Source organism: Penicillium expansum (genome assembly GCF_000769745.1).
Source record: "Penicillium expansum strain MD-8 chromosome Unknown contig258, whole genome shotgun sequence".
Classification (NCBI taxonomy): domain Eukaryota; kingdom Fungi; phylum Ascomycota; class Eurotiomycetes; order Eurotiales; family Aspergillaceae; genus Penicillium; species Penicillium expansum.
Window position 1 is genome coordinate 355,039 of NW_015971248.1, and position 26,700 is coordinate 381,738.

General features: G+C 47.4%; 11 protein-coding genes across 11 annotated transcripts; 5 read left to right on the forward strand and 6 right to left on the reverse strand.

Annotated features, from left to right (window-relative positions):
• Positions 1 to 269: 269 nt before the first annotated feature.
• On the forward strand, positions 270 to 1,106 carry PEX2_075400 (polyadenylate-binding protein; the record flags this gene model as incomplete). Its single annotated transcript, XM_016744810.1, has 4 exons — positions 270 to 350; positions 494 to 750; positions 812 to 899; positions 957 to 1,106. The coding sequence occupies 4 exons, from the start codon at positions 270 to 272 to the stop codon at positions 1,104 to 1,106; spliced, it is 576 nt and encodes a 191-aa protein (XP_016600730.1).
• An 854-nt stretch (positions 1,107 to 1,960) lies between these two features.
• On the forward strand, positions 1,961 to 5,050 carry PEX2_075410 (NEDD4 family E3 ubiquitin-protein ligase; the record flags this gene model as incomplete). The annotated part of the gene is made up of 10 exons (XM_016744811.1): positions 1,961 to 1,980; positions 2,056 to 2,078; positions 2,161 to 2,199; positions 2,271 to 2,376; positions 2,440 to 2,573; positions 2,645 to 3,896; positions 3,952 to 4,245; positions 4,299 to 4,436; positions 4,493 to 4,888; positions 4,951 to 5,050. 10 exons carry the CDS (start codon positions 1,961 to 1,963, stop codon positions 5,048 to 5,050), a joined length of 2,502 nt encoding a protein of 833 aa, XP_016600731.1.
• Positions 5,051 to 6,758: 1,708 nt separating this feature from the next.
• Positions 6,759 to 7,469, reverse strand: PEX2_075420 (uncharacterized protein; the record flags this gene model as incomplete). Its single annotated transcript, XM_016744812.1, has 2 exons — positions 6,759 to 7,284; positions 7,351 to 7,469. 2 exons carry the CDS (start codon positions 7,467 to 7,469, stop codon positions 6,759 to 6,761), a joined length of 645 nt encoding a protein of 214 aa, XP_016600732.1.
• Positions 7,470 to 8,274: 805 nt separating this feature from the next.
• Positions 8,275 to 9,726, reverse strand: PEX2_075430 (uncharacterized protein; the record flags this gene model as incomplete). Its single annotated transcript, XM_016744813.1, has 4 exons — positions 8,275 to 8,849; positions 8,903 to 9,275; positions 9,343 to 9,594; positions 9,649 to 9,726. The coding sequence occupies 4 exons, from the start codon at positions 9,724 to 9,726 to the stop codon at positions 8,275 to 8,277; spliced, it is 1,278 nt and encodes a 425-aa protein (XP_016600733.1).
• Positions 9,727 to 10,884: 1,158 nt separating this feature from the next.
• PEX2_075440 (histidine phosphatase family protein) lies at positions 10,885 to 11,730 on the forward strand (the record flags this gene model as incomplete). Its single annotated transcript, XM_016744814.1, has 3 exons — positions 10,885 to 11,256; positions 11,320 to 11,479; positions 11,534 to 11,730. The coding sequence occupies 3 exons, from the start codon at positions 10,885 to 10,887 to the stop codon at positions 11,728 to 11,730; spliced, it is 729 nt and encodes a 242-aa protein (XP_016600734.1).
• A 1,071-nt stretch (positions 11,731 to 12,801) lies between these two features.
• PEX2_075450 (glutamate--cysteine ligase) lies at positions 12,802 to 14,914 on the forward strand (the record flags this gene model as incomplete). Its single annotated transcript, XM_016744815.1, has 7 exons — positions 12,802 to 12,812; positions 12,864 to 12,936; positions 12,988 to 13,053; positions 13,107 to 13,219; positions 13,269 to 13,379; positions 13,427 to 13,943; positions 14,006 to 14,914. The coding sequence occupies 7 exons, from the start codon at positions 12,802 to 12,804 to the stop codon at positions 14,912 to 14,914; spliced, it is 1,800 nt and encodes a 599-aa protein (XP_016600735.1).
• Positions 14,915 to 15,395: 481 nt separating this feature from the next.
• On the reverse strand, positions 15,396 to 16,870 carry PEX2_075460 (MFS transporter; the record flags this gene model as incomplete). The annotated part of the gene is made up of 2 exons (XM_016744816.1): positions 15,396 to 16,412; positions 16,463 to 16,870. The coding sequence occupies 2 exons, from the start codon at positions 16,868 to 16,870 to the stop codon at positions 15,396 to 15,398; spliced, it is 1,425 nt and encodes a 474-aa protein (XP_016600736.1).
• A 729-nt stretch (positions 16,871 to 17,599) lies between these two features.
• On the reverse strand, positions 17,600 to 19,105 carry PEX2_075470 (Tetracycline resistance protein, TetA/multidrug resistance protein MdtG; the record flags this gene model as incomplete). The annotated part of the gene is made up of 1 exon (XM_016744817.1): positions 17,600 to 19,105. One exon carries the CDS (start codon positions 19,103 to 19,105, stop codon positions 17,600 to 17,602), a length of 1,506 nt encoding a protein of 501 aa, XP_016600737.1.
• Positions 19,106 to 19,636: 531 nt separating this feature from the next.
• PEX2_075480 (FAD-dependent oxidoreductase) lies at positions 19,637 to 20,831 on the forward strand (the record flags this gene model as incomplete). Its single annotated transcript, XM_016744818.1, has 3 exons — positions 19,637 to 19,665; positions 19,732 to 20,472; positions 20,528 to 20,831. The coding sequence occupies 3 exons, from the start codon at positions 19,637 to 19,639 to the stop codon at positions 20,829 to 20,831; spliced, it is 1,074 nt and encodes a 357-aa protein (XP_016600738.1).
• Positions 20,832 to 21,672: 841 nt separating this feature from the next.
• PEX2_075490 (glycoside hydrolase family 76 protein) lies at positions 21,673 to 23,238 on the reverse strand (the record flags this gene model as incomplete). The annotated part of the gene is made up of 4 exons (XM_016744819.1): positions 21,673 to 22,245; positions 22,305 to 22,754; positions 22,819 to 23,066; positions 23,139 to 23,238. The coding sequence occupies 4 exons, from the start codon at positions 23,236 to 23,238 to the stop codon at positions 21,673 to 21,675; spliced, it is 1,371 nt and encodes a 456-aa protein (XP_016600739.1).
• A 1,553-nt stretch (positions 23,239 to 24,791) lies between these two features.
• PEX2_075500 (metallophosphoesterase family protein) lies at positions 24,792 to 26,252 on the reverse strand (the record flags this gene model as incomplete). The annotated part of the gene is made up of 4 exons (XM_016744820.1): positions 24,792 to 25,155; positions 25,246 to 25,529; positions 25,629 to 26,086; positions 26,138 to 26,252. 4 exons carry the CDS (start codon positions 26,250 to 26,252, stop codon positions 24,792 to 24,794), a joined length of 1,221 nt encoding a protein of 406 aa, XP_016600740.1.
• Between the last annotated feature and the right edge of the window lie 448 nt (positions 26,253 to 26,700).

Sequence of the window (26,700 nt, forward strand, 5' to 3'; positions counted from 1 at the left end):
CTCTCGTTGCCAAATCCCAGAACTTCAATTCTCTGCCGCTTGAAAGTCTTGAACAGAGGGATCTGTTAACTCGTACAAATTATCTGGGTATTTTACAATTTCAACCAACTCAATACCTTCATTTTTCTTTACCAAATTTGGCCCAATAAGATTAAACCAACCCTCGGAGAGCTCTGACTTGCTCCCCTCATCGGTATCCCCGGCGCTTTCACCGACCCTTCGAATACCCCCAACCCCAACAACTTTCTTTTTTTTTTTTGTTCGACAAGATGGCTGCTGAAGGCCAGGTGATTCCAGAGGAGATTAAGGGGGAGCAGATTCCACCCCAGGAAGATGGTGCAGATGACGAGGTAGGTGTGATCGGGGTTGTTCCGCTGCACTGAAAGCAATTCCACTCTTTGTTCGTGAAGTTTGGGTCATTTCTTTCATACCCACGTCGCATACTTTATCCCATATACAAGACATTCCCCGCTGACATGATTGATCCATACAGGAAGAGATTGAGGCCATGAAGCGACGAGTGGCCGAGATGGAATCCGAGGCTGCCAAGCTGCGCGAGATGCAAGCTGACCTCGACCAACAAACCGAGAGCCTCCAAGAGAACAAGGAAGATATTGATGCGCGTAGCATTTTCGTCGGCAATGTCGACTACGGTGCTTCGCCGGAGGAGATCCAGGCTCATTTCCAGAGCTGTGGTTCCATCAACCGGGTTACCATCTTGCTGGACAAGTTCTCTGGCCAGCCCAAAGGGTGAGATTTGGACAGATGGAAAGAAAATACAAGATGGATATATGCTGACAACGTGCTGCAGTTATGCCTACGTTGAATTTTCAGAACCCAGCTTGGTCGCTCAGGCTCTGGTGTTGAACGAGAGTGTCTTCCGCGGTCGCAACTTGAAGGTCGGTTTATAATTGCTGGTACTATTCTCTCTACACTTGCTTATTTTGAAATAACAGGTCGTTCCCAAGCGTACTAACCTGCCTGGTATGCACCGTGGCCGTGGCCGGGGTGCCTTCCGCGGTCGTGGTCGTGGCTTCCCTCGTGGTGGTGGATATCGTGGCGGTGCTCCCTACCGAGGCCGAGGACGTGGTTTCTCGCCCTACTAAGTGTCTTGTTTGAGCGTGCTCCTGGAAATCCCGGGTCTGGTGTCCGATTCCAGGATCTAATCCTCTCCTCATTTTCTCTGGGTGTGGGTTTGGAGTTGTGGGAACTGTGCTGTACAATAATTTCCGGGCAGAGAATTAGCAAAAAAAAAAAAACCAGAGATAAGATTTGGCTATTGACTTTTTAGGGGGTGTATTTTAATGTACAACATACAGTAGTTAGCTAATATAGGAGGATTATGTATTATATATGGTACTGAATACATACTATATAGTAATTGATGTAAGTACGGAGTATCCAAAAGAGCATAGAATATAGATATGAATATGGTTGCCTAAATAAAAGGTCAGGATAGCTGTGATAGTTGTGATAATTCCCATCTCTCTCTCTCTCCTATTAAGATCAGAATTGCCACTGTACCCGCCCACACCCGCTGAATTTGCTCTATTACGTATGCTTAAGGAAACTTGGAAAAGAAAAAAATGATATTATGGCATTCTAGGGCTATACATTAATATACAATGTATAGCTAATATAGTAAAATAAGAGCGAAATTATAATCGTTATAAATCTTGTGCTCAGCCCCAGGAAGTACTGACCGGGTATCCCGTACATAGTGAATACGTAGTCCGAGTACCTGCGCCATACAAACCCGGGCGCACCTAACGCCTAACCCTTCCCTTTCTCTTCCTTCTCCTCTCTCAACACTAACCATCACCAAACCTGCAAATCACCAACCTATCCACTCTTTCCAGGCTTTGACCCTGGGCGAACTCGGTTTGGTCCTTCTCCCCCTCGTGAATGTGCGCGCCCGCGCTGTTCTTTGGCGGTGATTGATCGGCGCTTGTAAAGCATCATGGCGTCAAATCTCCCAGCGTAAGTTGTACCCCTCTCTGACCACTATTCCGATCGAGCCTCGATCGTCAGATCATCCGCTGACATGAATTGTAGCCAGCCAAATCTCCGGGTCACGAGTAAGACTGTCATTCCGTCGAATCATCTTGGGACTCTGCGGGGTTCCGCATCCGTACAAGACTAACATCTCTGGCTTTATAGTTATCGCGGCTGACGGCTTGTACAAACGCGATGTTTTCAGTATGTTGTCTCCTTGAGATCGGTCGTTCGAGCGCTGCGGGGTTGAACTGACCATCTTTTCCTCTTTCTAGGATTCCCCGATCCATTCGCTGTGGCTACTGTTGGAGGAGAGCAAACACATACAACTTCTGTGATCAAGAAGACTCTGAACCCCTATTGGAATGAGCCATTCGACTTGTACGTGATACCCCGCTGTTGTCAGCGAAAAGGGTAAATTTTGCTAACCATGGATCTTTACAGGAGAGTCAACGAGGACAGCATTCTTGCAATTCAGATCTTCGACCAGAAGAAATTCAAGAAGAAGGACCAGGGTTTCCTCGGAGTCATCAATGTTCGCATCGGCGATGTCATTGACTTGTCGATGGGTGGTGATGGTACGTCTGAAGAACGCCGATCGCGAGTCATGAAAACGTGGACTGAGCTGACGGCCATGTGCCCCCCACAGAAATGCTAACTCGGGATCTGAAAAAATCGAATGATAACCTCGTGGTCCACGGAAAATTGATCATCAACCTATCATCAAACCTCACCACCCCGCATCCGAACCAGAATGGACTCCAACGTCAACAGGCCCAGACATCCACTTCCAGCGGCCTTGTGCCCCAGGTTGCAGCAACCACACCCCAATCACAGGCTGGCCCCAGCAATCTCGATACATCCCCTGCCGCAGCATCAAGTTCATCATTGGCCCAGCGTACTCCGACCACCGGTCCACCGGCTGGCGCTCCTCCCCCGTTGAATGGCGCCCCGACGAACCCCCCTGGACCCGGCGCCCCCTCTCGCGCCAATCTCAGCTCCTTTGAGGATAGTCAGGGTCGACTCCCCGCCGGATACGAACGCCGCGAAGACAATTTGGGACGGACATATTATGTGGACCACAATACGCGCACCACGACTTGGTCACGACCATCGGCTAACTACAACGAGCATGCCCAACGTTCGCAGCGCGAAGCCAACATGCAGCTCGAACGTCGGGCCCACCAGAGCAGAATGCTCCCAGAGGATCGAACTGGCGCCAATTCACCCAACCTGCCGGATGCCCAGCAGATACCTACACCACCGCCCGGGCCTAACGCAGGAACCTCTCTCGCAACTGGAGCCCCAGCCGGGTCCAACGCCGCCGCAATCTCCATGATGGCGACGGGAGCCACCACTGCAGGCACAGGGGAGCTTCCACCAGGCTGGGAACGACGAGTGACACCCGAGGGACGGCCCTACTTCGTGGACCACAACACCCGGACGACAACATGGGTCGATCCTCGTCGGCAGCAGTATATCCGCATGTATGGCCAGGGACAGACCACAGGTGGAGCGAACAATACCACCATTCAACAGCAGCCCGTATCCCAATTGGGTCCTCTCCCTAGCGGCTGGGAGATGCGTCTTACCAACACTGCTCGAGTATATTTCGTCGACCACAACACCAAGACGACTACTTGGGATGATCCGCGACTCCCCTCCTCTTTGGATCAGGGTGTGCCCCAGTATAAGCGTGACTTCCGCCGCAAGCTGATCTACTTCCGGTCCCAACCCGCGTTGCGCATTATGTCCGGACAGTGCCACGTTAAAGTCCGTCGTAATAACATCTTCGAGGATTCATATGCCGAGATTATGCGCCAGAGTGCATCTGATCTTAAGAAGCGCCTAATGATCAAGTTCGATGGTGAAGATGGTCTTGACTACGGTGGTCTTTCACGGTATGTTCTGTTCTCCTTTTCTCCAGCCTTGGGAAAAAGTTGCTAACTCTCTTAGTGAATTCTTCTTCCTCCTCTCCCACGAAATGTTCAATCCTTTCTACTGTCTCTTCGAATACTCTGCCCATGATAATTACACCCTGCAGATTAATCCCCACTCGGGCGTGAACCCCGAGCATCTCAATTACTTCAAGTTCATCGGCCGAGTGGTTGGTCTGGCTATCTTCCACCGTCGTTTCTTGGATTCCTTCTTCATTGGAGCTTTCTACAAGATGATGTTGCGGAAGAAGGTCAGTCTTCAAGATATGGAAGGTGTGGATGAGGATCTGCACCGCAATTTGGCATGGACACTGTAAGATTGATACATACTCTTGTTCCGAGAAATAGTCACTAACTCCATGGCAGGGATAACGACATTAACGGAATTGTGGAACTCACATTTTCGGTTGACGATGAGAAGTTTGGCGAGCGTCGCACTATTGATTTGATACCCGGTGGTCGGGACATTCCCGTCACCAACGAGAACAAGCCTCAGTACATTGAGTAAGTGGAACCACCTCAGCCTCCAGCCCGATGAAACCCCGCTAACCTCATCGCAGGTTGGTTACGGAATGGAAGATCATGAAGCGAGTCGAGGAGCAGTTCGACGCCTTCATGTCCGGCTTCAACGAGCTTATTCCCCCCGATCTCGTCAACGTCTTCGACGAGCGCGAACTCGAGTTGCTCATTGGTGGTATCGCTGATATCGATGTCGAAGACTGGAAGAAGCACACCGACTACCGCGGCTACCAGGAGCAGGACGAGGTCATCCAGAACTTCTGGAAGATCGTCCGCACCTGGGATGCCGAGCAGAAGTCTCGTCTTCTCCAGTTCACTACTGGTACCTCGCGTATCCCTGTCAACGGATTCAAGGATCTGCAGGGATCTGATGGTCCCAGACGGTTTACCATTGAGAAGTCTGGTGATCCTGCTGCGCTACCCAAGTCGCACACTTGGTATGTATCCGATGCTGGCTGTTATATCTGGTGTGTCATAGCTAACCTTTTTCTCAACACAGCTTCAACCGTCTTGATCTCCCTCCTTACAAGACGCACGATGCCCTCGAGCACAAAATGTCTATCGCGGTGGAGGAAACGCTTGGCTTTGGACAGGAATAGAGCGTCTGTTGCTATTACCTCTACTCTGCCTCTACTGTACCTGGATCTCTCTCCCTCTTCCCCTCTTGCAGCAGCGTGCAATGCAGAATTTATTCCCTCTCCTGTTCTGGATTCTTGGTGTTCTTTGTTCAATGTAACCCACTACTCACGAAGCTCTCGTTTTTTTTTTACAAGCCAACCAAACCAACTTTCAATTTCCGATTTTCCGGATCACTGGATTGTAGGATAGGATCTAGGGCTGGAACATTACGGAGGTTAAGTCCGTTCTGTTCCTCTTGTCTTTTTTCTTGTTCTCCTTCTCCTTCTCTCCACTTGGATAGGGGATCCAGTTCCATCTTTCCTTTTTCCGTCTTGTTTACATCTCCCTCGAACTGGCTATACATACCCATCCTGGATCTTCCCACACTCGTTCTGTATTCAACATTCTATGTAGCGAAAGAAACAAAAAAAAAACAAATCATCGGACTTTCTCCATCGAGATCCTTCACTTGCTTTTCTCTTGTTCGCACTGCTAATCCACAACCAGATTCTTTGATGACTACTTTGCGGTCATCTATTGTGACCTTTCTTTACTCCTATTTCTATTGGTTTTTTTTGTATGACCCATTTTGCAATTCATGATACAATAATGTCGTATAGATGTGGGTTGCACATAGGGTTTAAGGTCGTAAGGTCACTTAGCGTAAAACTAGAGCCCGGCATCTTGACCACAATGCATCGATCAAATTGGAGCAAAATTAAGCAAATATTCTCCCACGAAGCTCACGGTGTCAATCCTAATAGTTTACATGTCATGTTACGAATTCAGACCCTCAATGGTCAGCGAGTGCACTATAGTACTTTTCAACATGTATATTCTTCAGTGTCTGTCCGTTCGGAAATTTGGAATTTTTCGGCCTGGCTAGGCCAAATGGCTGTATGAGATACTTAGGTATGTGCCCACAGGGGCAGTAGTAGTACATGATGAGTTAGGCTTATAAAGGCAATCACCTAGTTGTATGGTTGCTTGAGAGCAGAGATGGGATTAGAGAAATTACCTAATCGGGCGATATGCACGAAGAGCCTACATTGACCGGTAGTTATATTCATCCAAACATCTAAATTTTCCTTTAATGCACTTCAATGTCTTTTCAAGATAGTATAAGAATCACCATTAGGATATCCTCCTCGGAATGATCGACGGAATGGATCCTAGCGGTATACTGCTCTACAGTAGCCACCGTTAGTGTAGGGTTCTATATCGCTAGGTTCCATTTCGTCGATCATTCCCCCTTTTTTTTTCCCATCCTTAGATTACCGTTCGTTTCGCGCTCGCCACATTATTATTTATTCATTTGTTTGCTTGGCCCCTGCGCGGTTATGCTTCATGACCTGTACTATGCTAATTAGCACTTGAATTACCGGGACTCAGTCTCATGCTTAAGCACATTTTAGGGATTAAACAATACGCTCAATAGCTTTTGCCTAGGGTCAAATTTCCCATAGCTCTTACAAGCAACTTCAAGTGCAGGATTCCCTCCAATCACGAAACTGAAATTGAAATCAGACTATCTTCTTGAAGCCGAATGGAAAGACAATACAGTACGGAGTGAGGTCACTGCACTGTAGGTTGATACACTTGGCTTGATATAGCAACATAAACCCGCACACACGCACACAAATATACACACACATATACACAGTCTCATGTCTCTGAGATCATCGTCAATCAAATATTCAGACCAGCAGCCACAAGTGACAATCCAACAAGTAGGGAGAATTGCACTCCAATTGATCCAGCACCACCTGCGTCATCTCCAGAACTCGTAGCGGCACCGGCGGAGGCACTCGTGGAGGCACTTGTAGAAGCACTTGTAGAAGCACTTGTAGAGGCACTGGCAGAAGCACTTGTAGAGGCACTGGCAGAAGCACTGACAGAAGCACTAGCTGTCTCGGCCGGTCCATCGCAGTGCCAGTGGTCACCATGTGGCTCGCAGCCCACAGACTCAGTAGGACTGGGCGCTGTGGGAGAAGCGTCTGCAGTGGTGCTCACTTTGACATCGCCCGTTGATGTACCTGAGACAGTGGCTGAGGCTGGTCCATCACAGTGCCAGTGGTCGCCATGTGGCTCGCAACCAATAGACTCGGTAGGACTGGGCGCGGTGGGAGAAGCATCCGCAGTGGTGCTCACTTCAACCTCGCTTGTCGTTGATGTACCTGAGGTGATAGCTGTTGAGGCTGGGCCGTCACAGTGCCTGTATATAATGTGTTACTAAAGACTCTCGAGTAATAGACACAGTATGCGACGGGGTAGAACAAACCAATGATCTCCGTGTGGCTCACAGCCGATTGAAGCAGTAGGAGATGGGCCTGGATCCTCAGTTGTGGCTGCAGATGAGACCGAAGTCAAGAGTGCAATGAAAAAGATAGATAGTCTCATTTTGGCGAGGGACTTGAGGACTGTGCACAGTATAATCACAATGGCAAATGTTCTGGAATCAGAGATTTACTGCACAGGGTCCGGACCCTTTATACCTGCCACTCCGCTGAGATAGTAGGGTTTGCGACGCCAAGAAAAGAGGAAGTCTTGGTGCCCCAAAGGTTCTCACTGAGCCTTGGCGCCGGCGGGGGCTGTCTCATTACATTAGGAAGATTATTGGTCTTCGGCTGGATGGTCGTGTGGTAGGTAAGAATCTTTTATTAATGAGCGCTGTGCGTTTCTTGGATATATCTTGGCTATCTTGGATTGGACCATGTGTAGGTCAGACCAGACAGTCCCTGCTGATCCCAACTTGCCAATAATTCGAGGAGCTATACAATGCCTTCGTTATGTGAATTTCGAGTTTACAAGAAGAGCAAGTTCTTCTCCATTCGTTTAGCACACTCGATTAGTATAGCTAACTATCTTTGCTATCTGTTGATGTGGTTAAGCTACCATACCGGAATCAGCGGAAACTCGTGCCCGAGACGCTGACTGCGCTAGCTAGTCAATGCGGGCTAGAGTAGAAGGGGCGTCATTATGTTGGCTTTTGGAAACGAATTGCTATTCGGTGGTTAAATTAGGTGGGTATTATACGAGATATTGTATTGCCCCGGCAAAGATGCAGGTAGCTCATAGCCCTATCCCGTCTCATGCCTCCCGTTCTTGAACCACCAAGTTGCATTGAGATGATATGTTATTAACCCGCAGTCACTCTGCTTGGAATTCAATAGAAGGCAAAATATTACATGGATTTTGTTCTTTTCTAACGCCTAATAGTCTCCCAATACTGCGCCTGATACGCATTCTTATTCAACCCACGCCCATTTCGACCATATGCCACCTCCAACCCCCGCACTGGCAAGTTAGGCAATGTGATATTTCCAATTTTGGGATCTGTCTCCTGGAACTCAAATCCCAAGCTCTCACTTAACGTCACAATCTCGTCTAGTGACAGCTGCACAAATGGCGCGGTGCCATACAACAAAGGACCCAGGTTCACCCAACGGCCACCAGGGCGAAGTAATCTGTGGATAGTCTCCAGGTATGTGACTAGGTTCCGTGCAGTATCGATGAAAAACAAGGTCACGATGATATCGTACTGGCCTGTGTGTTCTGTGAATACCGTAGTGAAATCTCCCTCTATGAGCAGGACAGATGATTGGTGAATAACTTGGTTTGGAAATGTGACCGAGCGCTGAAGATCATCGGTCGTGGCCTGGTGAGACCACCAGTCGATGTACGGGTGAAATGATACACTGTTGGGTACAGACACACTGGATACATAACGATATGCCAGATTCATGTATGTGGACCATTCATTCATAGTGACCTCAAAGCCTAATCTCTGATTAACCAATGAAAGCTTCCTGGATAGGAAAAGGTGTACTCACCTCCAAGCTTGTCAACCTCATGCGCTAATCTTCCTAATCCAGACCCAGGCAACAGCACTCGCAAGGGTCTCTCTTTCGTCCGTGGTATCTGAGCGAGTGATTCCAGAATACATCCAAAAGATTGGTCACGCTCTTCATGGCCCTCATCTGCCCAGTCTCGTACAAAATGCTTCATTCCCTGAGAGACACTAGTCTTATCAGCGTACCGCTGCTCAGTCTCACTTTCTTTGATGAATTCGTCCAGCTCAGGTTGACTAATATTGTAGAACCAAAGACCGTGATCAACAATAGATCTGGCGAGTTCGTTATTTTTCTCGAGCAGATGTTCCATTGTGTTGAGTTTACGCGTGTAGTGGATGGTTGATTCGAGCAACTAGGCCAGTCAGCCAACCCTGCTTAACATTCGCAGAAAGATATAAAAGAAAGAAGAAATAGCATACCGTTCGCTGCCGCTTAGGAACATTTTTATAAAGACTTCTCCATCGAGTCACCTCAGCTAGGTTTTTGTCTTTGTAGCTGCTATATCCATGCAGGGCAGTTAACAATCGATGTCGCGGGTGGGTAGTGTCCCATTTTCCACTGGATCGTTCAAGAGTCTGCAGTAGACGCGTGTGTTCTTCACTGTGTGAAGTCGATGGCACTGGGTAGCGAGATGTCGTAGTATTGTAGGGTTCAACTTTATAGGATATGCCCTACACGACGTTAGTCCTAAGTGTATAGTGTCAGTTTCAAGATATTGATCTGACCTTGATCCACGGCGAGATATGAATGGCAAATCCCGCCCATGCCACGCATACGAATATGAGAAATGCCTCACGCAGCATGTTGTCGGAATTGGAGAATTTAAAAAAAAACAACTGGATTGAAATTTATTGCCTCAGTAAATTCTTATGAGTGACTGCCAAGCCTTGCCCAGTCCTATCCTCTCAAGGTCCTCGATGCCAAGAAACTATTGAGGTTTCCGGGAGACATGGCGCAACAACATAAATTCGCGGAACAGAATACATATAATAACATGTGTGGATGGTTCGATAGGCTTTCAGGCGGTAGAATGAGATACCATCTGCCAACGGCTCGCTTTTCAAATTCATTATCGAGGCAACGGCATTTAATAGTGATATTAAAACCATTCTAGATCATTCTCACTGACCAGTGGTTTGAAACTTTCGAAAATTTACTAGAAACTGCCTTACGGAGGTCCAAGCGCAAATCACAGTGATCGCGATATTTGCATATATTATTCTAGGATTAGGTATCTTTTGTATGACATCTCAATACAAAAGGTACACACACAACGCATATAGTCACACTCTTAAATCAGTTAACGGGAATATAGGTAGAGATATACAGATATATAGTGCAAAGGAAGTCTTAATTACTCAATATCAACCTTAGTAATAAGTATCAAGTATGCTTGCAGCAAGAGCATAGTTAAACTTTTATAGACAACAATTTCACCTGGGCAAGCAACTAGGGCCGACCCTCCGGGCCGGCCTCGCACGAATGACAGCCAGGTGCTTAAAAAAGGCACCTAAATGAGGCCTTCCACTCGTTGTTGCTACCTTGGCGTCACGTGTGTCAATGGGAGTAGAGTGAATAAGAAATATCTAATACAATTGACTACTAAGTGAATCTCCACGTCTTCCTCGGGAAAGTGACGAGGGGAGCAAACCACGCCAGCGTTGTTCACCAGCGCATCGACGCGGGCGCAGAGCTGTTTGATTTCGCGTGAAGCCTTCTTCGCCGACTAAGACAGTAACAAATCCATATTTACAGTCTTGATTTGAAGGTTTGGGCGACTGGCTGGGGTCGTTCTATGTCACCATCAACAAAACCCCGCTTTGAGGCGCAGGGAACTACTATTCTTGGCACTAGCGAGACCCCTGTCTTTATCTGCTTTTTCTCTGAAACAACGCTCAAACGAAATCCAACTACCTTTTCATACCTAGCGGGTGAAAGCCATTTCAGTGGTTCCGCAAGGTATGTCACCAATAGTTCACTGTGTGCGCCATGCACAAGGCTTCCACAATCTCAGCCATGCAAATCACCATTTGCCTGACCCTGAACTGACGCCCCTGGGAGAAGAGCAAGCCCGCGCCTTAGGTGCTAGTTTCCCTGCACTTGAAAATATTCAACTAATTCTGTCATCGCCACTACGACGCACCATTCAGACCGCGCTGTTAGCGTTCCCCTCACACGTAGGGGACGGTAGCCTGCAGGTTATCGCCTGGCCAGAGGTGCAGGAAGCAAGTGATCTCATCTGTGACACTGGTAGGGATCTGCTTGATATCAAGGCTGAGTTTGAGAAACTGCCGGTAGATTTTACTATGGTTGAGCCTGGCTGGCATATTAAGGTACGCTTTCGGGTGTCTAATCTGGTTGGTTTGGGTGAGGCTAAGCAAACTACACATAAACAGCAAGGCAAATGGGCTCCCGTCATGGGTAGGCTTTTGGAGAGAGCTCAACTGGCACGGGAGTGGCTGAGGCAGCGACCTGAAAAGGAAATCGTGGTGGTTTCTCATGGCTGCTTTCTGCATTTTCTGACGGATGACTGGGTGAATGCCGTGAATTCACATGGTACGTCATTAACTTATCACGTCTCACTATCTCATGCTAATCCATACTATAAAGTAACGGACTGGGCTAATGCTGAGGTTCGCTCCTTTGATTTTGCCTATGATGAGGACGAAAGACCAGCTTTACGTGAGACAACAGAATCTAGGAGAAAAAGAGGTTTGGAACCAATTGCCCTGACCAAAGAGCAACGGCTAGAGCTGCAGCAGACATCACTGCAAAACTGGATTGAATGGGGTGTCATATTGCCGTGATATATTTCAATCTGCCGGATCTTGAACCATCCTGACAAATAAGCCTATCTCTATAAAAACATGCAATTGAAATCACTAATCACAAAGTATACACTCATTGAAACTTTTTTCTCGCTTCTTCTTGCTGTGTCCTCTTTTTGTCGTTCTATTTGCACAATACTCCTAGATCAAATGATACTGTGAAAGGGTAGCGAAGAGAATAACTTCTCAACAGGGTGCGAATCGGGAAGCAACCTCATTGTGCTTATGTACATTTTGTAAGGAGTTCCTACACAAAATATACTTATCCTTACAATTTATTATCCAGTGTAGCTTAGGTGTTTGTGGACTTGGCGCAATGACCACACCGCAACGAGGAATGGGATTTAGCCATTGAGAAACGTGGAGGCTGACGAATATCGAACATCACGCGAGCCTTAATGTACCTGATACCTTGCAGGCTTGCAAGAAGTGGACACAGAAGTGCGTAGCATGGGGATTCCCGCTGACGATACTGTTTCCATTAGCTAAGAACTTGTAGGTTGAGACGTAGAATCTATTTAGTACATTTGATGTTGTGATACCACATTATCGTTCCCTGTCGACACTATGTAAACACGCATTCTGGCCTAGTTTACGGACCCCAACTCCCTCTATCTTTTGAGACAATTAATTAGGATCATTATCAATATGTCTCCACATTCCATCGACGAGATTCAACAATTATCTTGAAAAAAGGTTGGTTCCCCCTTGCATTCCTATAACGTGCCACGTCATATTACGGCATCATAGCAAGGTTAGGGTTAGGAACATGACACTGCCAAGCATGTTTTCTAAGCGTGAATTGTCATCTCCTCGATATCCAGGAGTTTTACTGTGAAGAGCCAAGAGCATTCCACAAACTTAAGCGGATGATCGCCGGGTGGTCTGTAGATCAGTACTTAGGCCCTTGAAAATGACGTTGTGGTTGAGGTTGATATCGATATTCGATTAGTTATAAACAACTCTAGATCTCTCGGATATCGTAGTACTATCACATTATTCAATCTTTACTTTCAAGCCCCATTGCTTGAGATCAAAATCATATCGAATATGGGTATACCGTACGTACATGTTCACCATTCCACGCAACGGCGACTTCTAACCCTGCATAGCGTGAAAGGACCATCCATAGGTTGGCCAGAGACTGAACAGGCTGCGCCAAATATTCAGAGATGGGCAACTGAGGTTCGTTTTCTTTCGTTTTCGTCATTTTGTCGTTACTAACGCGTGTGATAGCAATTGCTTTGCCTTTGGCGTAAACAGCGGTCTCGCAGTGACAATGTTGCTTCGTGGGGCGATGAGGTATGTATTGACCTAGACTAATCAAAGATCAAACGAGCTAATGCAATCTACAGATTGAATACAACCTGGTTGATTTAAACCCAGACGCCGAGCGGGCGACATTGCTATTAGACCAGGAGAAGGTAATTCGCCAATGGGAAGAAAGCCCAGCCAGCAACGAAGAACCGTCAGTATATCCTAGTAATGAAGATAGCTTCATCTAACACCCAAAACAGCGTTGTTCTCCAATGGGAATGGGCTAAATATGTGGTTGAAACAACTCCCGCAGAGCCATATACAGAACACATCGAGGATATCCTAAGCGTCGAGCAAAATATGAACAGAAGGTAAGGAATTCTCAGTTGTTGGAGAGTCAGGAGCTAATCTCAGCCAGACGACAAGTCATCAATCACTCTCTTTCGCCAAACCAGCATACCATGTCCCTTTCCTTCTTTCCCCGTGCTGGAGCGGATGGCCAATGGACAACTCCTCAAGGTCAAAACCAGACTAATTACTCTATGTGCTCTCTTCCACGGTACAGAACCATCCCTGAGAATATCCTCAAACGTGGACAAGGCCGAAAGAAGACACATTACCCAGTCTACCAAGACATCGAGACACCGAATACATTCCATGATATATTACCCTCGGGAGAGAAAGTCAAAAACCACCTCTGCCTAGATGACCTCGAGGTTGGAATCGGCTGCTGCAGTCTCCAAACAACCTTCCAAGCACAAAACGAAACAGAAGCCAGATGGTTACACGACCAGCTAATACCCCTCGCACCGATATTCCTCGCCATGACCGCCGCAGTCCCAATCTGGAAGGGATACCTGGTCGACACGGATATCCGCTGGCAACGATTCGGGGATCTCACAGATGACCGTCGACCAGAAGAGATGGAAACCACCGTATGTCAAACTATAAAACCCCTATACAGAAAATTATACCCAAGACTAACAAATTCCCATAGCCTCCACGCTGGACCTGGAATCGGACATACATCTCCGAAGAAAAACCCCCTGGTCTCGAAAGCGAGTCACCAATCCAACCAATGAATCCAGCAATCAAACAGCGTCTGCTAGACGGCGGCATGGACGAGTCTCTGGCTACGCACTTCGCCTCCATCCTCTCGCGCGACCCGCTCGTTTTAACTGAAGAAGATATACATAATCAAAACACCTCCAAGACAAATCTCTTCGAGCTCCTCCAGAGCTGCGTCTGGCACGCCGTTCGCTTCAAGCTCCCAACCACAGACTCGGGACCAGGGTGGTGTGTTGAGTTCCGAACAATGGAGTCCCAGCTCACAGATAAGGCGAACGCGGCGTTTGCCATCTTCGCCTATCTGCTCTCCAGAGCAATTTCCACTATGCATTTGAACTTCTATATACCCATCAACAAGGTGGGTGAGTCGATGGATTTTGCGAAGGAGCGGGATGCCGTTCGTGAGGGGAAGATGTGGTTCCGGAGGTCTGGGTGGTTGGTTGGAGCTCACTCGGTTGGGGGAGTCAAATCGATGTGTAAGGACAAGGCCCATAAGCAGTTGAATGGGGAGAAGGAGGAAAAGGGGGAGAACTTTGCGCTCATGACTGCTGATGAGATCTTCAATGGTGAGTCCGAGCCGAATGGGTTCCCTGGGTTGGTTGCTATTGTTCGGTACTACCTGAATCAGAGCAAGATGCCGTCGGCGGAGCAGGATAATATTGCTCCGTATTTGGAGTTGATTAGTGAGAGGGCTAGTGGTAAAAATCCTACACCGGCTACTTGGATGAGGGAGTTCGTGCGCTCGCATGAGCATTATCGCCAGGATAGCTATGTTAGTGAGAGGGTGTGCTATGATATGATGAAAGAAATTGTGCGGATGAATGAGGATGGGGAATGAGGGCAGATAGAATAGAATGTTCATTAAGATCAACTTTATCCTCAGTATAAAGCCACTTATTTAGGCTTACCTATTTATCAAAGCTCTCTAACTGGCAACTTGGATGAGGATTATAGACAGCACTAGGAGTATTGATAGAATAGTCATTTTAGTGAGAGGGCGTGTACGAAGACTTATAGGACTCAGGGTTCAAACCCTCTTTTATAGGTGGTTTAGTGCCTGAATGCCTGACTTTAGAACGTCAGAGAAATTAAGATTCCTGAATTACTATTACACATATCTTCATAATTAAAGTACACTGATTGTGGTCGTGTTTTAAGTCCAAAAATGAAGCTTTTGATATCTCAAACAATTATCCTAAAAAGACCAGCTGGAAGACCATCTAAAATGACATCACAAGGCCGCAAAGGCGGCCGACTATTCTTGTATGAAGATATATTCATCTGTATAGGGCCAAAAGCTTCATTTTTGATAGTTGTGCTTATTTCTCTGCAAAGTTGCTCAGTGCTCTCAGCTTCTCTCCATACTTCCACAAGATAAAAGGAATAGGACATCCAATCGCCAAAGCCAAAAACGCCAACAAGCTATTTCCCCATCCATATCCAAGTTTCTCGTACATCACCGGACTAAACAACGGGAACCCAAAGCCCGTGAATCCTCGCACAATATAGACAGCGCCATTGGCACTGGCAGCATAGACAGGGAAAGTATCCAGCAGATACTGGCTGCAACACTGGAAGATGATAGTTGCGCCCATGAGTGGGAGTGCAATACCGATATCCGGCACAATCCAATGAGTCTGGTACTCTGCACTCCAGCCGTAAATCAGCAATCCAATAGGAACCAGAAACGAAGCCGGTACCATAATCGGTAGCCGGAACTCGGGTTTCCCCACACCATTGTTCTTAGCTACTTGGTACCGATACACTCGGTCGGTCAGAAAAGCACAGATCTGAGCACCAACGGCGTAGCCAATGCACGGTGCAATGTAGTGGAGGGAACCGGTGCTGACATTCATATGATAACGTGTCGTCCAAAGATCCGAGAAGCCGGAAAGAAGGAGGTAGACAATTCCGTAAAGATAGCCATAGTAGCAAGCTAGCGCTTGGATAATGGGCTGCGTGCCGAGGAAGTATACGGACCGAGAGATAGTACGTCTATATAGCTGGCCGACTGTCTCATCTTTTTCAAACGGGGTCTTCCAGACAGAGCCATCGTCTTTGCCTTGTCTGCTTGTCTCAGCCATTAAAGTTGCTTTTTTGCGCAGCAGCAGGATAGGTGCGTATGTCTCTCGTGCAACGATAAAACACACCACCAGAAATGCACCCGCGGCTAGGGAAGTGGACCAAAACGCCCAGCGCCACGTGGTATAGTCTGCGATGAATCCGCCGACAATGGGACCGAGACATGATCCCAGGACTGGACCGAGACTGACTAGAGCGACGGGTAGCCCGCGCTCTTCTTTGCGGAAGACATCACCCACTATACTGGACCCGACCTGGTAGATTGTTAGCTTTAGGATGAAATAAAGTGGAATCACAAACTCACAGCTAGTGATGCACTCGCTCCTGTCCCGCTCAATAGTCGGAATATCAACAACTGGGTCATGCTTGTGCTGAACCCAGCGCCGAGATTGAAGAATAGGTAGAAAAGACTGCCAACCTGCAACACAGGCCATCGGCCGTAGAGTTCACTGAACGGCCCGAGTAAGATTGGTCCCATGGAGTACATGAGCAGGAACAATGATAGTGCCAATGGACCGGTGATGGAAGAGGTTGTGTGGAATTCATCTGCAATTGCATTGACTGTTGGAGTTGTCATTGTCGATGACAAGGGCATGAGGAATAGCGGGATTGCGATGGTCGCCATGAGGGTCCATTTTCGACTTGCCGGCCAGTCTTGGGGGTGATCACCATCGAAGTCTACCACTATCACTTTCTCGTCGGACGTTGACATGGTGGCTTTTGGTGTTGTAACGTTGGTGTATAGGATGTACCGACTGGACTGAAGTAGACTGGTACGGATGAGACTCAATTAAGTCAGTGGGGAAAATTATAGTAATGCAATGTCATCTGGATTCCTTGCCCCTGCATTCTGCAACATAGACATTGTTTGGCGTAGATCGTAGGTCGTCATGATCGACGATGATCGGCGTGGGTGACGATGATCTATAAAATAGTCGTAAGCTCAGATGATGATGTTCTTGCTTCAAGGGAGGTTGTGAATGATGCTCGATGGATTGAGCAGGGTCTAAAATTGTGATTATTCAGGTGAAACTCGTGAATGAATAAAGGATATGAAGAAACGAGCATCAAGATGAAGCCGTAGACACAGGTGTTTACTCACTGCACCTCCTCTTAGAAAATTTATGGCCGGAGAAATATCTAGTATGACTGGGAAGTCCCGAAGACTTGAACATATCGATGAGTGTGATATGGTGCAGAAACGAAATTCAAATTTGCAATGCGCTCTGTTATATGCAATCAATCTATCTTCACTCAGATATGATCCTGTTCATGTTTTTCTTATTGACATAGTCCCATGTAATGTACGGCAGTTAAGCCATGAAACAAATATTGAATAGAATTGCAACTTTTATAATCCATGCCAATGGAACGGCCCTCCTCCAACAAGTGCCCCGGGCCCATCTTGATAGTGCTGTGAATTCAGCTGGTCGGAACATCATCACCTCGCTTGGCTGTTCTGGCGCTTAACGGCGGTATTGGACTCTGGGAGATATTTTGTGGTAATCGATAAGCCCGAAGCAAGTAGGAACATGAGTATCCAGATGGCATGACCCCCAGCCAGCTGTGTCCTCGCTCCCAGAGCGAAAAGGGTGGTGAACAGAGCCGGGTTGAAGGCTCTCAGCCCGCAAATACCAGTCATGGCCAGCGCATTCAGTGTTCCCAGTACCTGTGGCGACGGTGAGACATCGTTCAGGAGGAGCTGGATCGCCGTGAAGCTCATGCTAACTCCGCAGCCGACCACCAGCGTGAACGGCAAGATAATCCAAAAGGCCTTGACGGATGCTTCTGTGCCCATCCGCAGAAGTACGTTGCCAAGAGGGCAGGATAAGAAGAAGAACGGATAGAGAGAAGCGCAGAGACGTATCACTCCATTCGACCCTATCCTCTTCTGCAACGGGGGGAATACCAGGAGAAGCCACGCAGCTTGTGCGGCACCATTCAGACCCATCATCAACGAAATTTGCAGAGGCGTAAAGGCATACCCTCCGAGATCTACGGGGGTGAACCAAAAGACAGGAATGATGGCGGTGTAAGCGAAGGCGAGGACCATGAGGTACCCGTACGTGTATAGAACCATACCAACCCCTGGCGATTTGAGAAGCTGCTTTGTCGATAGGTCACCGCTCTGAATCGGCGCATTGGATGCCGCCTCCCGATCCACCACAGCCGGCTCCTTCAACGTCTCTTTAATAAAGCAGGCGCTGGACATAGCAGCGGTGCCTCCGATCAAAGCTACCACGAAGCTCGAGAGCGCGTAGGGATATTTCTCAAAGAAGCCCCCAGCCCCGAAAATACCAGGGTACTGTCGTACTGGGTCAGCAAGTGCACCGCCCAATAAAGGCCCCAGGAAAAGGCCCAAGTTCCCGCTGAAGGCGAACCAGCTGAACGCCCGGGCCTGGGTACTGGGTGTGCTGTGTTCGGACACCATCGTGCGGATGGTGACGATAGTCCCAGCGAAGACGCCAGCAAGACACCTGAAGGCGATCATCTGTGGTATGGTCTTTGCAAGGCCAAAGAGGCCCGTCGCCACGGCCACGCCGAACAAAGACAAAACCAGGACGGGTTTGCGGCCGAATCTGTCGGCTGCTTGGCCCCAGAATATCATGACAGCAGCCTGCGTTAGGGAGAACATCGACTCGATTAGTCCGCTGTAGAAGCCGATGTCCGAGTCTGGCACGTTCCCGTTGTCCTTCACCATTTGGCTGACATAAGGGAAGATAGAGAAGAAGGCTAGGGGTTCAACTGCACGCGCATAGCAGAGCAGCAGGATCTGGAACTTAGGCAAGGGTTTTTCCTTGTCGTTATTGTCATCTCCCGACCCTGACGAACTGTACAGGGTGCCTGGTGCGGGCACGTCAGCATAGTTGATCTTGCTGGACCCTAGGAGGGCGGTAGTCTCAGATACAGCAACAGCCTGCCTGTCCCTGCCTGTGATTGCGACCATATCTGGACGTGAGATCTGTGGTGAGAAGGGGTGAATTTGGGGTTGAATGGCGAATTCATGCAGATCCACACCGCTTTCGCGTCGCGCTTAATGCGTGAAGTTACAGATTGAACATATTGCAATGACCATCTTTGAAAGAAGTCATTGTATATTTCTTTCTCATATTCTACTGTGTATAGCTATGTGCCTTTGAAACTATGTCACACAGCTCCTGGGCCAAAATCACCATTACATGGCCCATAACAAAACCCCCTATAGGTAGGTACCTTATACAACCATGCCCAGGTACAAACAAAGGACATGGAACTATTATACGATCCAATCAATCCCTTGCCATTTCTCCTCTGCTCTGATTACAACTCAATACCCCCCATCCCCCAATGTGACTGTTCGGTGTGATTTTCCCGTGTCGGAAGAATTTAGATGACTCACACTTGACACTTGAACTCTTTAAACAATTCGACATAGATTCATTCATAAAATATCCATTACAGCTTTTGGAACTTCAGGGATCTGTGTGGACCAATCAATATGAGTCAAGGCCATGTTATCATCGTCGGGTGAGAGCCAAGTCTACCCTCTTTTCGATCTACATTTTTTTCTATCTATTAACAGTAATTTAACAGAGCCGGCGTCATCGGTCTCAGCATCGCAGTCAAACTATCCAAATACTTGAAAGTCACCGTTATTGCGAAAGAGTTACCGGGAGACGTTGGCATTGACTACGCCTCTCCATGGGCAGGGGCACATTTCCGCCCCACCCCCGCAAAAACAGAAGACGAACAAATAGAACAGAACTGGATGCGACAAACCTACCAAGAATTCGAAGAAATCGCGAAAAATCATCCAGAAGCCGGCGTGGATTTTATTCCTGCGGTTGAATATTTCGATACGGCCGACACGACCTCGTTCCTAGCAGAGGCAAATGGTTACACTACATGGCCAGACTTTCGTATTCTGCACCCTGCAGCATACCCCTCTCAACATCCGTCTATCCAGCTAGCCGTCACCTACCGCAGCTGGGTCCTGAATTCTCCGGTTTATTTGAAATGGTTACAGACGCGGGCAGAGGCGCAAGGGACTCGGTTCATTCGAGCCAATTTGAAGAACCTAAAACAGGGGTTGTCTGTCTATCGGCAGAATAAATCCCAGGATGAGAGCGATCATGTTTCGGCTGTTGTCGATGCAAGTGGGAGGGGGTTTGATGATCCTGCCTCTTTCCCCTCGCGGGGTCAGTTCATCATCGTCTCGAATTACTGTGATAGGACTATCAGTCATCATTGGAGTGATGGTTCCTCTACGGTCATCATACCCCGACCTCTGGGTGGGGGGACTGTCATTGGTGGAACAAAGGAGCCTAATAACTGGTATGGTTTGAGTTCATCTATTCCCCTAGGTTGCAGTGACACTAACGCTCGTCAGGTCTGAGGATATCGATGATGCTTCAACTGAGGTCATTCTAAAGAGGGTGAGGGATCTATGTCCTGAGATGATTTACGAACAGGCGGATGAACTGGCTTCGACGAATGGGTTTGATATAAAACAAGTCTATGTTGCTCGGCGCCCGATGAGACGCGGTGGACTCCATTTTGTCACGGGGCAGTTGATGGACCATACCAAAACTCTTCTTCCCCTGGTCTCTTGTTACGGTGCTGGAGCAAATGGGTACAAAATTAGCTGGGGATTGGCAGGTGAAGTTGACGAGTTCCTTTCTGGTACTACATAGTATAGATGTTGCGCACTTCCGATTCCAGGGAAAAGGCGTTTATTGAGTACATTTTATCAAGGATTCTCTCTGTGGCACATAGTACATTGGCCTGCATTTAGGGCAAATATCCTAACCTTGCTTAAGTGGACCTGGTTCCGGAAGCCTCGGCGATACCAATAGCCAATAATGCAGGAGTCAATTCGCCCTGGTCATTTCCGTAGTCTAAATTACGAAGGTGGTGAAGATCACGGATTTGGGCAGAAGCCAGGGTCTGCTCAGAACAGAAATATTTAATAAACAAAAGGTCTATGCTAGTCCATGATCATTGCCACTTCATGTCCCTGGGCTTTCAACAAGGGGATTGAAGTGCCTGGTCTATCTTTTTTCGGCTTGCTCTACATTTCTTAGGTTCGTAATGGCTTACTTCTCAGCTATAGTGACCTAATATACAGAGAGTATACCCCTCAAAAGCTGAAATACACGTCAAAATCTTTGGGTGGGCTCTGGACACGATAAGGCTCTTGTGATACTGAAGTATTATTTGAGGATCAATTGATTGAGATAGCCTTTATAAACACCTTAAGTTTGAACACCTTGTTAAGTTATGCTTTTTACTTAGGACTTAGTTTGAACCCTGGGATTTCTCGTAATAAAAACACTCTATAACCATCTCCGCGTCCTAGAAAAAGCTCCCTGTCGGTTGAACTTAACTGGAATATTAGACCGTATCCTATTCATTGTAGGGGAGTAAATATGATTTTGAAATAGTATGTACAAACATTATTGAGTCCCCCTAAGAACAAAAACTCCGACCCCTCTAAACCCATGCAAGAAAAGAGACATATAATATACCGCCAGGTTAAGCACCCAGCATCATCCAAGCCATAGCTCCAGCCCAACCAAAGACAAACATCAAAGTCAAAATACTAGCACCGGCCTTATCTCCAGTCGTAATCGGCTTCTCTTTTTTGCCATCCCCTCCCTTTCCTTCACCCGCATTGGGATCACTGGTGCTGTTTCCACCAGTATTGGAGGTGACAGGTCCAAACGTGCCGGTATCAAAGTTGATCATATTCGCAAGGAAAACATTGGTTGCGCTGATCTCTTGCTCCATGCCAGTTGACCCGTCCCACTGGTTTTGATACCACGTGATACCACATGAGTTGTTGTTGTTTCCTGTGCAGGACTTCGCCGCAGCTTGTGCGGAACTCGCGAGTTTGGGTTTGATCTGCGCTGCGGTATCGGGGACCAATAGTGCCGTGAATGCGAGCCATGATGAGGTGAGGCCCTTGAAGAGGATTTCATTAAAATTGCACTTTTTAATGGGTTCACAAGTCGTGTCTTCGAAGACGTCGCCATTGGGGAAGAAGGTTTTTAGGGTTTTGCCAAGGAGACCGTCTACAGGGGTCTTCCACTTCTCATCTCCATTTGTCTGTACGGACGGAGTGTTAGTATTTGCAAATAGAAAGATTGACCGCATGGAATACTCACGAAGTTATACATGTATGCAGCACCCATCAGGTATGTGCCGTAGTTGTAGGTCCACTGGTAGTTACCGGCGTCGGCGCAGTCATTTGCCATTTGCGTTGAGTCGGCAACGTTCCAAGTCTTGTTGTTCACTAGCGGCGATGAAGTAGACCAGTCCCAGATTTTCTCGGCCCATTTCGTGTACTTGTCTTCATTTGTGTAGCGGGCGAGGCGTGCAGCGAGCTGGAACAGACCGCCGTTTGACACAGCGTTCTTCATGGTGTATCCGTCCTGGTAAGGGAAGAGCTGCCAACGCAAACCACCACCGCATTTTGTTGTATCCCATCGAGCAGTCTGGGTGTTGAATACACCCTGTGCGAGCGAAAGCCACGAGAATTTATCTGGGACATCGGGGAATTTCAGCTCAGCGGCCATCATGGCTGCGAGACCCCAGAACATTTGGTCGTCATTTCCCTAAAGATTCGAAAAAATGAGAAATATCCTAGACGGTATTTTGGAATCGGGGTATGGTTCTCACCAGGTAGCTACTGTAATTGCTGGGCATGTAGTCACCCTTATCACCCGATTGCCACTCCATTCCTTGGCTCACCAAAGAGTTATAGGTCGTGTCACCGGTGAAGTGCCAGTATTGAAGCAGTGCAAGGAAAAGAGCAGACCCTTCCCACCATTTTTCAGGGAAAGCACCAGGAATTTGTCCAGTTTGATTGCCGGCATACCACCCCATCATGGAGTAAGCACTCGTGCTTGCGGCATCTTTGATTGATTCTGTCCAATGATCACAAAGTCAGTCCCATGCCACTTTTTATCGAAAAATAATTTCGAGTAGCCATGACGTACGTTCATCGCCGATGTCCAATTCGATCGCAGGTGTTAATGTTGAGAAGAGTAGTGTTGCGATGAGGCCATTAAGTATAGACCATGTTCCGGACAAGTGCATTTCGGCTTAAATCAATCATAGGTGGTATCAATCTAAAAGGAGAAACGGTCGCGATTCGAGATGGAATTTTGGCGAGACCTTGCTTGTCAAAGGGATTTTGGGGGTTGGGGATGCGGCGTAATGATGTATGGGCAGAAGACCCCAAACTCAAAAGATCCATATTAAAAATAGTTTTCAGGGCCTTAATCCACTTTTCTGTGGGGTTGAGAGAAATTGCAAGCATTTGCTGGTTGGTTTCGCAAGGACATGACCGACGATCAACCAGTAGGTAGATCTATCATGTTGTTCGCCACCGGCTGAGCCAAGTATAGGACGAGGTTGTTTGTATGCGTACAGTTGAACGGTTCATGGTTGGGTAGGGTAAGTATTGGCAGATCAAAATTATCATATTCTTACAAAGTACAAAGTATGGGGTGGTGCGAGTGAAAGAGACGATCGGCGACACATGATGTCGAATAATATACTCCATAGGGTCTTTTGTCTTCGGATGGGTTAGGGCTCATTTAGATTCTCCACTCTTTCGGTCACCACGCATATGCCAAGCCATATAACGCGTGTAAAGATGGCGAGACAAGCTATTCGACAGATCCTTCCAAGAAACTTGGACTTGTTAGCTTTTATATCCAATGAATTATGTACATATAACACAGTAAATGTAATGTTTCAAATCATTTTATGATCCCTAGCTCTTATGTGAGGTAAGTAATTGATATTCCTCATCTGTAGATAATCTTATCATTTTCTAATATTACCCCAATCAATTAATCTCAATCTCTTCGAGCCCTAAAATCATTTCGTTTTCGGATGACCGCATTTGGTAAATTGACAACCGTGGGTCTGGGGCAGAAAGGTGGGGCCTTCCAGGGGTCTCTGACGTCAGAGGCGGGAGAGCCAGTTCTCTTTCTTTCGACGATCAAAAGGGCTGTGTTCTATCTCTGAGAAAGATCAGGGGTTTCGTATGTTGGGCCCAGACCATACCTCCTATATAACATACGTTGTCTCATGAGGTTTGGGTTCACCATTGTGACGGGATTCTGTTGGCAAATTATTGTGAAACCTACTGGAAGACAGACAAAACGGTTGATTCCGATAAGGGGGATAAGCGACCACAACCTACATACATACATACAGGTTTATGTGAGCTAGGGCGAACGCTTGGGAAACATGACTATCGAGTTACTACTGTCTGCACCGGCGCATGCAGTCCTTGGACCATAATAACGCGACACCCACGACAGAGAACAACACCCATCTTCAATTCGCTCTCTTAGGCACCAGGTACAAATACAACATCCAATGGCAGCAATTTGGCCCCGCATCAACACCAATAGCTGCCTCTCCATTTCACAGCTTTGCTACAACATTAATGTTTCTCACATTATGCCCCAAGTCGAGGTTTTCGGGCCTTAGCAGTCATCTTTAAGGCAAGATGGACTGTGCCACTTTAACAAATTCTACACGCTCGCAAACTCCCTTGAGAGCGAGCCATGATCAATCCCTCAATTCAACAGACTTGTTGTCCTTGCACACTTCTATCGACAAAACCGAATCATTTACCATAAATGAAACCTAGATATAAGCCCATAGAATACAAATATCCACAAGTAGCCAACCCCGAAGTATGAAGGAGAAGGAGAAAGACCACCACCATTCTGCTCGCTGATTCTCCTCTGCGACAACCCATATCGATCTTGGCCGTATGTCGCATTGAGATGAACATCACCTGAAATTGACCCATCTTCCATCCGAATCCAGGTCCGTACATCGTCCCCAAGCGACTGCTGATTCAACAAAATCTGCCTTCCACCACGCGCCCATTCGCCATACCCTCCATATCCCGTATGCCGGCCGTAGCACATGCTCATACCATTTCCCGTGATATTGAGGTCAGAAAGCTTACTATTCCACTTGAAGCACCTGTGAAAATGAAAAAGATTAGTCAAATGCGATCTTTTACATTTTGCCTTTGAACTAAAGATGGAATATCTAGCGTAGTGTGGTCCATACCAGTCATTATCGTGATCATGGCCACTGAAAGTCGCTGCCAGCCCCGTGGTATTCAGTAGAGCGTGTATGAATGGGAGATCTTGAGACTGGTAGCCGGTCGTGGAGTCATAGCCTTGTTGCTGGACTCGTTCTCCATTGATTCCTGGTTCACGGGTCGGACTAACGCCGGATTTTTGGAATGCGCGCATTGGAAGAGCCGGAATATGGACGAAAGCTAGAGATGGGATTGTTTGCCCGTAGGTGGACGTTAAGTTTGCATTGGCTTCTGTGAACCATTCAACAACCTGTAAGTTGTCAGTATGTGAAAAATCAACCATAAACCCCTAGTTAAGCATGGGAAGATGTGAGGGCCCTAGGGTTCCATTTAACGCCATGGTACTTACCGCATCATCTACCCAACTCTGTCTCGGGACTGACTTGCGCTCTTCGTTCTCTGTCAAGGCATAATGACCACCTTGACTGTCAAAAAACCACAATATAAATACTGGGGTACTGTCATTTGAAGCCTCATGCGGAAATACTGGCAGGTAATAGTTCGTGATGCCGGCAGTGGAGCCCCGAACCCTTCTCTGGGTTAAGCTGTTTTGGTACTTTGTCTCTTGATGATATATCTCTTCGGGGTCCAAATTAATCTCGCTGTCATGATTCCCATAAGTCGATGCCCATGGTAAATCACGATCGACTAGTGGTGCAACAATCCGATCAACGTAGATACTAGAATTGGTGGAGCTTTGCGTTGCCTCGCCAGAGATTAAATCTCCATTAAGTACCACGAGCTGCACGTCCTCTGAAGAAAGAACGCTGTTCATCACCCCTGCGGTCTTGTTGTCCGCCTCATCAGCTTTGAATATAGTTAGTATCCCGAAGCAACAGTTCGAGTCTTTCATCGTACCTTCAGCAAAATGCAAGTCGCTAAAAACTGATATTTGAAAAGTGCCATTCGCAGTCAATCGCAACCTTTCATCTCTGGCGCGACGTTGATACGCGGAGCGCCCGCGAATTGACATTTTCGTAGTATACTCAAGTATAGATGTTGCACCTCGAAAGACCAACTAGAGAAGATCAACAATACCTGTGGCTCTCAAGATATATTGCCAGATTTTGTACGGTTTTCTAGCAGTTTATCCAAGATGTAGCGGAATGCACCATAGATTGCTGGTTGTGGGTAGTAAGATGTAACCTTACAGAAACGGCGCCGCTTCGGCCAGGGCAGAAGAGGGGAGTCGGAATCCCGTGCGGTCCATGGCATGCATACCAAGACGCACTCGGGATAAACAGTTTGCCGAGTGGTCGCTAGAATTATCATCAGGGTGCACACAAAATCCTTCGCGCCAAGAATGATAAGAGACAAAGGAAGGTTTATTCGTCCCCGTCTCTTCCGTCGGCAATGTTCAAGCCCCGAATACTGGCGCCTTATGCGCCAAGCAGTCTGATTCTAAATATCGGTGTTAATGT